Source organism: Salvelinus sp. IW2-2015, linkage group LG14 (genome assembly GCF_002910315.2).
Source record: "Salvelinus sp. IW2-2015 linkage group LG14, ASM291031v2, whole genome shotgun sequence".
NCBI lineage: Eukaryota > Metazoa > Chordata > Actinopteri > Salmoniformes > Salmonidae > Salvelinus > Salvelinus sp. IW2-2015.
The window spans coordinates 33,393,776-33,406,416 of NC_036854.1; the positions used below are offsets into that span (position 1 = coordinate 33,393,776).

Below are 12,641 nucleotides of genomic sequence, written 5' to 3' on the forward strand. Positions count from 1 at the left end.
TGATAAGATAGACAGTACAATGATACATAATGATAAGATAGACAGTACAATGATATATAATGATTAAGATAGACAGGATAATGATAAGATAGACAGTATAATGATAAGATAGACAGTACAATGATATATAATGATAATATGATATATATTAAGATATAATTATAATACGATAGACATAATAATGATATGACAGACAGCAAAATTAGATATAATGATAAGATATCATTGTATCTCATTATACTGTCTATCTTATCATTATATCTCATTATACTGTCTATCTTATCATTATATCTCATTATACTGTCTATCTTATAGGAGTACAAATTGAAGAAGTGGCAGAAACCAAACTATTGGGAGTGCAGCTAGACAACTGCTTATCATGGTCGTCTCAAATAACTAATCGATGTAAAAAAAAAAAATTTGAAACAGCATGCATAATCAGAAGGATAGCTAGATATTTACCAGGAAAAATTATTCAGCAAATAACACAAGCATTAATGTGAGAGTCAGGTGAACTACTGTTCTGTGGTCTGGGGAAATGCATCATCAAGTGAAGTTAGGAGGCTGCAGAATGCACAGAACAAAGCAGCAAGAATWGTTTTAASGTGGAGATTTGGTTCTTCTGTTGCAGTCATGCTCAATGCTCTTGGTTGGTCATCAATCGACAAGATAATTGAAAAAAACATGCTTATTTTATTTCATAATATACATCATTTAAAACGGCCAAGTTCTATTCACAACGTCATTCAGTTGGTAAGAGACAGACGTTCCGTAAATACTAGGAATAGATTGTCCACCATCTATGCGTTATCCAGACAGAAAAGAGAAATAGGCAAAAGAACATTTCGATTTAGACCAATAAAGAAATGGAATAAATTAACTGAGCAAACCAGAAACCTTTCAATATATAAATGTAAACATTATTTTTAAACAATTTAAATATAATACATAGAAATGTTGTGGGTCTATAGTAGATGAATATAGTCTATAGTAGATMTTTTTTAGATTGAGTATTTATTGGGTCATTATGTTAGTATATTATGTATGTTTGTAATAGTGTGTTATATATGGAAATGTGTTTGTATTATAAATTGTATTTTAATGTTTAAGGACTCTTGGAAGATTAGTCCAAATGGGRACTAAAAGAGATCMAAATAAAATAAAATAAAATAAAATATTATCATTATATCTCATTATACTGTCTATCTTATCATTATATATCATTATTCTGTCTATCTTATCATTATATCTCATACTGTCTATCTTATCATTATATCTCATTATACTGTCTATCTTATCATTATATCTCATACTGTCTATCTTATCATTATATCTCATACTGTCTAAGATAGAAAGTATAATGATATATAATGATATACAGTGCATTCTGAAAGTATTCAGACCACTTGACTTTTTCCAAATTTTGTTACGTTACAGCCATATTCTAAAATTGATTAAATTGTTTGTTTTCCCTCATCAATCTACACACAATACCTCATAATGACGAAGCAACAACAGGTTTCAGATGCTTTTGCAAATGTATAAATGGCCATAAGTATTCAGGCCCTTTACACAGTACTTTGTTGAAGCACCATTGGCATCGATTACAGCCTCGAGTCTTCTTGGGTATGAGTCTACAGCTTGGCACACCTGTATTTGGGGAGTTTCTCCCATTCTTCTCTGCAGATCCTCTCAAGCTCTGTCAGTTTGGAGGGGAGCGTCACTGCACAGCTATTTTCTGGTCTGTCCAGAGATGTTCGATGTGGTTCAAGTCTGGGCTCTGGCTGGGGCACTCAAGGACATTCAGAGACTTGTCCCGAAGCCACTCTTGCGTTGTCTTGGCTGTGTGCTTAGGGTCGTTGTCCTGTTGGAAGGTGAACTTTCGACCCAGTCTGAGGTCCTGAGCGCTCTGGAGCAGGTTTTCAGTAAGGATCTCTCTGTACTTTGCTCCATTCATCTTTCCCTCGAGCCTGACTAGTCTCCCAGTCCCTGCCGCTGAAAAACATCCCTACAGCATGATGCTGCCACCACCATGCTTCACCGTAGGGATGGTGCCAGGTTTCCTCCAGACGTGACGCTTGGCATTCAGGCTAAAGAGTTTAATCTTGGTTTCATCAGACCAGATAATCTTGTTTCTCATGATCTGAGTCCTTTAGGTGCCTTTTGGCAAACTCCAGTGGGCTGTCATGTGCCTTTTACTGAGGAGTGGATTCTGTCTGGCCACTCTACCATAAAGGCCTGATTGGTGGAGTACTGCAGAGATGGTTGTCCTTTTGGAAGGTTCCCCCATCTCCACAGAGGAACTCTGGAGGTCTCTCAGAGTGACTATTGGGTTCTTGGTCACCTCCCTAACCAAGGCCCTTCTCCCCCGATTGCTCAGTTTGGCCGTGCAGCCAGCTCTAGGAAGAGTCTTGGTGGTTCCAAACTTCTTCCATTTAAAAATGATGGAGGACATATAGACAGGTGTGTACCTTTCTAAATCATGTCCAATCAATTGAATTTACCACAGGTGGACTCCAATCAAGTTGTACAAACATTTCAAGGATGATACATTGAAACAGGATGCCCCTGAGCTCAATTTCGAGTCTCATAGCAAAGGGTCTGAATACTTATGTAAATAAGGTATTTCAAAAAAWATATATATATATTTAATACATTTGCAAAAAGTTCTAAAAACCTGTCTTCTCTTTTTCATGATGTGGTATTGTGTGTAGCTGGATTTGATTGATTCCATTTTAGAATAAGGCTGTAACATAACAAAACGTGGAAAAAGTCAAGGGGTCTGAATACTTCCCGAATGCACTGTATAATGATAAGCTAGACAGTACAATGATATACAATGATAAGAGGCAGAATAATGATACACTACCGGTCAAAAGTTTAAGAACACCTACTCATTCAAGGGTTTTTCTTTATTTTTACTTTTTTCTATATTGTAGAATAATAGTGAAGACATTAAAACTTTGAAATAACACATGTAGTAACCAAAAAAACTTAAACATATCAAAATATATTTTATATTTGAGGATCTTCAAATAGCCACCCTTTGCCTTGATGACAGCTTTGCACACTCTTGGCATTTTCTCAACCAGCTTCACCTTGAAGCTTCACCTGGAATATGCTGAGCACTTGTTGGCTGCTTTTCCTTCACTCTCCGGTCTGACTCATCCCAAACCATCTCAATTTGGTTGAGGTTGGGTAATTGTAGAGGCCTGGTCATCTGATGCAGCACTCCATCACTCTCCTTCTTGGTAAAATAGCCCTTACACAGCCTGGAGGTGTGTTGGGTCATTGTCGTTTTGAGAAGAAAAAAATGATAGCCCCACTAAGCCCAAACCAGATGGGATGGTGTATCGCTGCAGAATGCTGGTTAAGTGTGAACTCTAAATAAATCACAGACAGTGTCACCAGCAAAGCAGCCCCACACCCTCACATCACCTCCTCCATGCTTTACGGTGGGAAATACACATGCGGAGATCATCCGTTCACCCACAACGAGTCTCAAATTTGGACTCCAGACCAAATTTCCACCGGTCTAATGTCCATTGCACATGTTTCTTGGCCCAAGCAAGTCTTTTCTTCTTATTGGTGTCCTTCAGTAGTGGTTTCTTTTCAGCAATTCGACCATGAAGGCCTGATTCACACAGTCTCCTCTGAACAGTTGATGTTGAAATGTGTCGGTTACTTGAAGCATTTATTTGGGCTGCAATCTGAGGCTGGTAACTCTAATGAAGTTATCTTCTGCAGAAGAGGTAACTCTGGGTCTTCCATTCCYGTGACGGTCCTCATGAGAGCCAGTTTCATCGTAGCGCTTGATGGTTTTTGCGACWGCACTTGAAGAAACTTTCAAAGTTCTTGAAATGTTCCGTATTGACTGACCTTCATGACTTAAAGTAATGATGGACTGTCCTTTCTCTTTGCTTATTTGAGCTGTTCTTGCCATAATATGGACTTGGTATTTTCCCAAATAGGGCTATCTTCTGAATACCGCCCCTACCCTGTTACAACACAACTGATTGGCTCAAATGCATTAAGAAGGAAAGAAATTCTACAAATTAACAAGGCACACCTGTTCATTGAAATGCATTCCAGGTCACTACCTTATGAAGCTGGTTGAGAGAAAGCCAAGAGTGTGCAAAGCTGTCATCAAGGCAAGGGGTGGCTATTTGAAGAATCTCAAATATAAAATATATTTGGATTTGTTTAACACTTTTTTGGTTACTACATGATTCCATATGTGTAATTTCATAGTTTTGATGTCTTTACTATTATTTTACAATGTTTAAAATAGTAAAAATAAAGAAAAACCCTTGAATGGGTAGGTGCTGTAAAACCTTTGACCGGTAGTGTATATAACGGTAAGATAGACAGTATAATGCTAAGTACGGTACGCAGTATACAGTATGTGAATGATGTACTCACTGTTTCTCCTCACTGATGATGAGCAGCACCTTGTTCTGACCTCTGATCTTAGCAGCTAGACTCTCACTGGCAACCCTGACACACACACAGAGAGAGATGCATCATACACTGGGCTGGCAATCAGAGAGTGTGTGTGGGTGTTTCCTGCTCTGTATCTGCGTGTGTTGGTGTCCTACCCACCTCTGCTCTTTGACCCAGCGATTGACGGTGGCCATGACCACCTGGCTCTCCTGGCGGAGGTGTGTGTTGTCAGAGTACGCCCCCTCCACCTCCAACCGCAGTGTGTCCAGCTATAACACACACACACAGCCTTGTACAGCTAACCTTGTGGGAACAAACAATTCAGTCCCATTCAAAATCCTATTTTCCCTAACCCCTAACATAACCCGTACTCTTACCCTAACCTTAGCCCAAAAACCTAACCTTAATCCTAACCCTAAACCTAACCCTAGCTCCTAACCCTAACTCTTAACGTAATTCTAACCCTTACAGAGATATGACCCTTACACATGACACCCCACAGACAACTCAAATGTGCTTGGGAATCTGTTAAGAAATCAACGGTCGGATTGTTGATCGATTTTCCTAAACTTTTAAGGGTCTAATTAAAGAACTTGGTTGAGTTTCAAACAAAAACACAGCTTCACAGCACCAGTACTGACTTGACGGAGAAAAAGACAGAGCTTCAACTGAATAACAGGTTGAGTTCTCAGCCTTTCACAGTGTCACAAATGTCCTTGAGGTCAGCTCACCCAGTGTTTCACCTTATCAGAATATTTGGCTTTAGTTGTACAACTTATGTCAGTAACACATGTTAAATTCTCATGCATTGGCTCACTACGTTGTGCATGTACATAAGGAAGGGGATTGTGCCTATAGAATATATCATGTCTAAAATATGTATCATTTCAGAATAAGTGGTGCTGTAGCTCTGCTGGTCTGTCTGTCTGGAGCATGGAGTCAGGGAGAGAGTGGAGGGGTCAGACAGGATGACATCACTCGACAGGCTCACAGGGAAGGGAGAGAGAGAAAGGTGAGAGAGGTTCAGATTGAGAGCCAAGGGACTGAAGCAACAGAGACGACACACAAACAGACGAGCGGTCAGACCACCACCACCCCTGACATCCTGACTGAGCTGAAGGAGCTCAGAGACATGGTGGTGGAAAAGAGAGTGGAGTTGACTGTCACCAAGACTGAACTGAATAACATTGAGTCCAGACTGAAGGACAGTGAGGACATGGTAGAAGAGCCACGATTTGAGCTTAGGCTCACCAAGTTTAAGGTAGAGGAACAGAACGCAGGTAATGAACAGATAGATATGTATGAATTATGTAAGATAATTATGTAAGAACATTAAAATATTAACAGATTTTGTTCCCATAATTCCAGGACAAGCGGCTGAACTGTCAGCCATGAGGGCCAGAGTGACAGCCAGTGAGAAGGAGGTGACGGCTCTTAGAGAGGAGCTGAGCATCACCACGACTGAACAGCAGCTCCAGAAGAACAAGGTGGAGGAGCTGGAGAAGGACAATACAGGTAAAGCACCGCTATGTAGAGACATTAACATTTGTTTGGTTCATTGTGAAGTCAGTACAGTAAAAGATCTACAGATAATTCCAGGACAAGCAGCTGAACTGTCAGCCATGGGGGCGAGAGTGACAGCCAGTGAGAAGGTTGTTGTCACGGATTCCCCTGGTACCGCTGCTCATTCCGCGCACCAGCTCCGGAGGTCTACGTCACCGGCCTCTAGGCGTCACTGAACTGTTTCATTACGCACACCTGGTTCCCATTCCCCCTGATTAGTAATTGTATATATGTGCCCTCTGTTCACCAGTGTCCTGGTGGGTTATTGTTCCCATGTCCGTTGGTCTTGTGAGTACCTGTGCTTTGTAGTTTCGGCTTTTGTGCTTGCGTGCATTGTGTACTCGTTATTACGGGTCTCGTCCCGTGTATTTATTAGAGGTTTGACCTCGCTCTTTTGTTTAGGTTACATCCCTGTGTTTTTGAATCAGTGTTTGTTTTGGGCTTCGTCCCCGTGCCTTTTCATAGCATGTTGTATTTTGGGTGGAGTATTAAAACCCCCCATTACGTATTCCTGCGGCTGTCTCATTTATACAACGTGACAGAGGTGGAGGAACTGAAGACAGAGAATGCAGGTAAAAAAAAGATATGAACTTTACAAAACAAGTTTCACAAATTATAGTGGGATCTCTAAATTCTTTAGGATTTGTTCATCTTTCATTTATTGTCAGACTACATGGTTTATTCCAGATCTTATGTGGTTAGTTAAAGTCAACACTAAATAACAGAACAAAATGAATCTGGGTGCAGTTTGATCTGAAAATGACACAAAGTACACACATGCCCAGCCTGACAGGCCACACATACTCTGTGACAAGTAGAATCAATGGAATAGATTAGAACCACAGTCTCTTACACATCATACAGTGCCTTCAGAAAGTATTCACACCCCTTGACTTTTTCAAAATTTTGTTGCGTTACAGCCTGAATTTAAAATTGATTAAATTGAGAGATTGTAATACTGGCCTACACACAATACCCCATAACGTCAAAGTGGTATTATGTTAATTTGTTAAAATACTCATTAATAAAAAAAATGAAAGCTGAAATATCTTGAGTCAATAAGTATTCAACCCCTTTGTTATGGCAAGCCTAAATAAGTCCAGGAGTAAACATGTGCTTAATAACCTTTCTGCGCACAGATCCCGATTACGGGATCATTTCTCTAAACAACCGCAGAATTGCAGGGCGCCAAATTCAAAAATATTACTAAAAATATTTATAATCATGCAATCACAAGTGAAATATACCAAAACACAGCTTAGCTTGTTGTTAATCCACCTATCGTGTCAGATTTTGAAAATATGCTTTACAGAGAAAGAAATCCAAGCTTTTGTGAGTGTATCAATCAATGCAACAACAGCTAGCCCCAAATTAGCATGGTCACGAAAGTCAGAAAAGCAATACAATTAATCGCTTACCTTTGATAATCTTCAGATGTTTGCATTCACGAGACTCCCAGTTACACAACAAATGTTCTTTTTGTTCGATAAATATTACTTTTATAACAAAAAAACGCCATTTGGGTTGCGCGTTATGTTCAGAAAACCAAAGCCTCGTTCCGTTCGACGAAAATTCCAAAAAGTATCCATAATGGTCGTAGAAACATGTCAAATGTTTTTTATAATCAATCCTCAGGTTGTTTTTAACAAACATAATCGATAATATTTMAACCGGACCGTAACCTATTCAATAAGAGAGAAAAGGAAAATGGAGAGCTCCCCTCTGGCGCGCAGGAACTATTCAGAGGACACCTGACTACTTTTGAAAAATCTCGTTCATTTTTCAAAAGAAAAGCCTGAAACTATGTCTAAAGCCTGGTCACAGCCTGAGGAAGCCATTGGAAAAGGAATCTGGTTGATACCCCTTTAAATKGAAGAAAGACTGGCCAGGAAACACAGATAAAAAAWATATATATATCACTTCTGGGTTATATTTTCTCAGGTTTTCGCCTGCAGAATCAGTTTTGTTATACTCACAGACAATATTTTGACAGTTTTGGAAACTTTGGAGTGTTTTCTATCCTAATCTGTAAATTATATGCATATTCTACGATCTGGAACCCGAGAAATAGTCCATTTACCTTGGGAACGTTATTTAAAAATAAAATAAAAATCTGACTCCTAGCGTCAAGAAGTCACATAAGTTTCATGGACTGTGCAATAATAGTGTTTAACATGATTTTTGAATGACTACCTCATCTCTGTACCACACACACATACAATTCAAGCACAGATTCAACCACAAAGACCAGGGAGGTTTTCCAATGCCTCGCAAAGAAGAGCACCTATTGGTAAATGGGTAAAAAAAAAAACTGACATTGAATATCCCTTTGAGCTTGGTGAAGTTATTAATGACACTTTGGATGGTGTATCAATACACCCAGTCACTACAAAAAGATACAGCCGTCCTTCCTAACTCAGTTGCCGGATAAGAAGGACACCACTCAGGGATTTAGAGTTAATAACAGTTAGAGTTTAATGGCTGTGATAGGAGAACACTGAGGATGGTTCAACAACATTGTAGTTACACCACAATACTAACCTAAATGACAGAGTGAAAAGAAGGAAGCCTGTACAGAATAAAACTAGTCCAAAACATGCATCCTGTTTGCAATAAGGCACGAAAGTAAAACAAAAAAAATGTGGCAAAGAAATGTACTTCATGTGATGAATACAAAGCGTTATGTTCGGGGCAACTCCAACACATCACTGAGTACCACTCTTCATATTTTCAAGCACGGTGCTGGCTGCATCATGTTATGGGTATGCTTGTCATCAGCAAGGACTAGGGAGTTTTTTAGGATAGAAAGAAAAGGAATAGCGCGAAGCACAGGCAAAATACCAGAGGAAAACCTGGTTCAGTCCGCTTTCCAACAGACACTGGGAGACACATTCACCTTTCAGCAGGACAATAACCTAAAACACAAAGCCAAATATACACCGGAGTTGCTTACCAAGACAACATTGAATGTTCCTGAGTCGCCTAGTTACAGTTTTGTGACTTAAATTGGCTTGAAAATCTATGGCAAGACTTGAAAATGGCTTTCTAGCAATGATCAACAACCATTTTGACAGAGCTTGAAGAATTAAAAAAATTATAATGTGCTAATATTGTACAATCCATGTGTGCAAAGCTCTTAGAGGCTTACCCAGAAAGACAGAGCTGTAATCGCTGCCAAAGGCGATTCTAACATGTATTGACTCAGGGGTGTGAATACTTACGTAAATGAGATATTTCCTAGTTTAATTTTCAATACATTTGCTAAATTTTCTAAAAACATGTTTTACGTTTGTCATTATGGGGTATTGTGTGTAGATGGATTAGAACATATAATATATTTAATCAGGCTGTAACAACAAAATGTGGAATAAGTGAAGGGGTATGTACATTTCTGAAGGCACTAAGTTCTCATCATATTCTTACAGCTACACACTACAATAATAGTTTGGTACTACAGAACAAATCAAAATGAATATCAATTAAACAAGTAAACCGTGTGAGACTGAATGCTTAGACTCTTGTGTTTTCTTCCTGTGTTCATAGACAAAAGTGGCCTTCTCTGCTGCTTTGACTCATTCAGGAGGGATGGGACCCTTMAAAAATGACACCACACTGATCTACAGTAAAGTCTTCACCAACACTGGCAGGGCCTACAACCCAACTACAGGTACTGCCCACACTAATCCAACACACACTGGATCAGGCTACAGTTCAGTATTACTAGCAGTGTCTATGAGAAATGGACAGTGATGATCTCTCTCTGCTTCTCCTCTGATGCAGGCATCTTCACAGCACCAGTGAGAGGAGTCTACTACTTCAGATTCACCGCTTTTGAAAACCGCACTGGGAAAGACATGGTTGTTTACCTTTACCACAATGACGAGACGGATGTTTAATAATGACACCAATGATCAGTATTATGAGTACATATCTAATGCTTTGTCTCTAGAGCTGGATGAGGGGATGTGGTCTACATGCATCTCCCTGCAGGCTGTGGACTCTGGGATAATATGAATAATAACTTCACCACCTTCAGTGGCTTCCTGCTCTTCCCTGTGTGAATACAGCACCATGATGTAATGCTGTAATGAACTAAACTTTCTGATGTGAACCGTTCTGGGGTTAAACACCCCAATGTTCCTCCCTAACCAATAAATAAGCATTACAAAAGCCAGATGACTCTCTCTTGTATTGTTGATATTTTAGTATCAGCAACATCAAGTGATGACAATTCTAACTGCTGCATCCTGATGATTGTAATGTCATTATCATACAGTAAGTAGTGAATAGTGTATGTGTAATATATCATTAATTATACAAATAATTGATTGGACTTAAATAGCGCTTTTTCTAGACACCCAAAGGGGGAAGCTCACCTCGTCCAACACCAATGAAGGACAGTATTATTAAATAGAGTAAATATGTTAAATGAAATGGTGAATGTTGTCTCACCTCCTGCACCTTGCTGCTGTATTTCTCCTGTAGCGTCTCTGACTCTGTACTCAGTACGACCAGACGCTCCTCCTGATTGGCTAGCCGCTGGACGTTGTCTTGGCCCCGGCTCTGTGAACTCAGCAGCTGAGTGGTCAACGAGCTGTACTTCTCCTCCAAAGTCCTCACCTGATTGGTCAATGAGTTGTTCTCCTCCTCCAATGTCTTCACCTGTGGAAGGAGGGCGAGATAAGCAATGTCAAGGTTGTGTTCATGTAGGCAACACGAACAAAATGTCTGATGTTGAAGAATCTTAGCTAGCACCTCCCTGTTTTGCTCTGCTTTAAAGCATGTCCCCTGTTTTTCTCTCTTAAATCATTTTTTAAACATGTTATGCAACAGTTTATTTACAAATCCTCTCCTTCTTTCGTGTCTGTGTGTGTACAGCACTGTCTTTCCCTAACAGAACCAGAGATATGGATACAATGACCCGATGCTTGTGTCTCCACCCTAACAACAATTTTTCAGTTTAATCCACCTGAAAAGACAGAACAAATAATACAACAAATATTGTGGTTAAACTCAAATATACTAATTTATTTTAAAAAACATTTTTTTCGATGAAATGTTAAAAAAAGGTATAATTTTTGTGAATGATATCATAAATAGGACTGGAGTTATGTCACACATGCAGCTAACACAGACACATGGAAATGTCTGCTCTACCCAAAATTACAACCAACTAATTGCAGCATTACCACAAAAATGGAAGAGGCAAGTAGAAGGGGAAAAAAGTAAGGAACTTGTATGTCGGCCCTGTATTAAAGAACATACATGGTTAAAGAAAAGTGTGATAAATAAAAACATATACCAATTTCATTTAAGTGCCAAAAAACTGACAGCTGTGCCATATAAATTGCAAAATAGTTGGGAACAGATTTTCAATGTACCCATTCCATGGCACATGGTTAATGAATTGACACACAAAACAACGCCGGATTCAAAACCTTGAATTTTTCTATTTATATTACCACACAAAATTCTTGCAACCAATAGAATGTTATATATATGGGGGATACAATCTTCCCAGCTCTGCAGATTCTGCTGTGAGGAGGCAGAGTCATTAGATCATTTATTTTGGTATTGTCCATATGTAGCTCGTTTTTGGTCACAGGTCCAGGAATGGCTGAAGAATTGCAACATTTACCTAGAACTAACGCTACAGATAGCAATACTGGGTGATTTGAAAAGCCATAGTCAATCAATCAATAATATAATAAGTATTTTAACAAAAATATTTATCTTTAATTTACAATCTGTAGAAGCTATGAGAATAGAAAGGTTCAGTACTTTTGTGAAGCATCACAGCACAGTTGAAAAATATATGGCAAATAGAAATCCAAAATGGATGGTGTTAAGAGATACAGTGGGGAGAACAAGTATTTGATACACTGCCGATTTTGCAGGTTTTCCTACTTACAAAGCATGTAGAGGTCTGTAATTTTTGTCACATATATACACTGCCACATATATATACACTGTTGTGTGGTCTACAACAAAGGACTTAAGAAACAAACTTTTAAACAAAAGGAAACTTCTTGGCAGGGTTGACACTCTTATGTAGGTGTCATAACCATCCATAAAATAATGCAAGATATGTCACAACAGGTGTATATATATGGGTCACGACAATGTTCTGACCATATTATGACAGGTTATTACAAGTTATGTCAGTTGTTATGACATGGTTATGACCATAACATGTTATGACGCTGGGTGTCAAGTAAAGTGTTACCGGGATTTGTCGTCCACAGAGCGGAACGGCGGGCTGTTAAGCACCCGCCTACTCCTCTCTTTGCATTGGTGGATACATCTCGTTATTTGAAAACWTTTTTGAATATTTGATGAGGGGTGTTGATGTCAACTGTCTGTATTCAATGGAGAGTGAGATGATATGTTAGCCTCATGAATATGCATCGACCTTTTCAAATTTCAACTCCGATATAAAGTGTTTTTTGTTGCCGGGATGTCACGTGCATCACAGTTATATATCAGTACATTGGTAACAACCTAAGCATTACCAATCTTCTATTAGATCATATAAGCCTCACATATCAAAATAGCAATTCATGTTTATCTTGACTCAATTCGACACTCTCTCATTGCCCCCCATACAAAAACGGATTTTGGGCAGAGACATTTCC

The 12,641-nt window shown here is 39.1% G+C and overlaps 1 protein-coding gene and 1 long non-coding RNA gene across 5 annotated transcripts in view; one reads left to right on the forward strand and one right to left on the reverse strand.

Annotated features, from left to right (window-relative positions):
* The window catches only part of LOC111973543 (polyamine-modulated factor 1-binding protein 1-like), a 29,744-nt gene that overhangs the window by 5,884 nt on the left and 11,219 nt on the right, over positions 1-12,641 (reverse strand). For 2 of the 3 annotated variants that reach the window (XM_070446651.1, XM_024000927.2), the window contains 3 exons: positions 10,459-10,668; positions 4,603-4,712; positions 4,423-4,497 (listed from right to left, as the gene is read on the reverse strand). In XM_070446651.1, coding sequence (XP_070302752.1) covers positions 4,423-4,497; positions 4,603-4,712; positions 10,459-10,668 — 395 coding nt within the window. Of the gene's footprint in view, positions 1-116; positions 801-4,422; positions 4,498-4,602; positions 4,713-10,458; positions 10,669-12,641 lie in introns of those variants that run through there. The other variant, XM_070446652.1, reaches the window with a different exon arrangement.
* Positions 5,883-10,180, forward strand: LOC111972624 (uncharacterized). 2 transcript variants are annotated; one of them, XR_002896393.1, is made up of 3 exons: positions 5,883-5,958; positions 9,550-9,673; positions 9,787-10,180. It is a non-coding gene; the product is annotated as an uncharacterized lncRNA (long non-coding RNA). The 2 variants fall into 2 exon arrangements; XR_011480916.1 differs by lacking the exon at positions 5,883-5,958 and adding an exon at positions 6,108-6,578.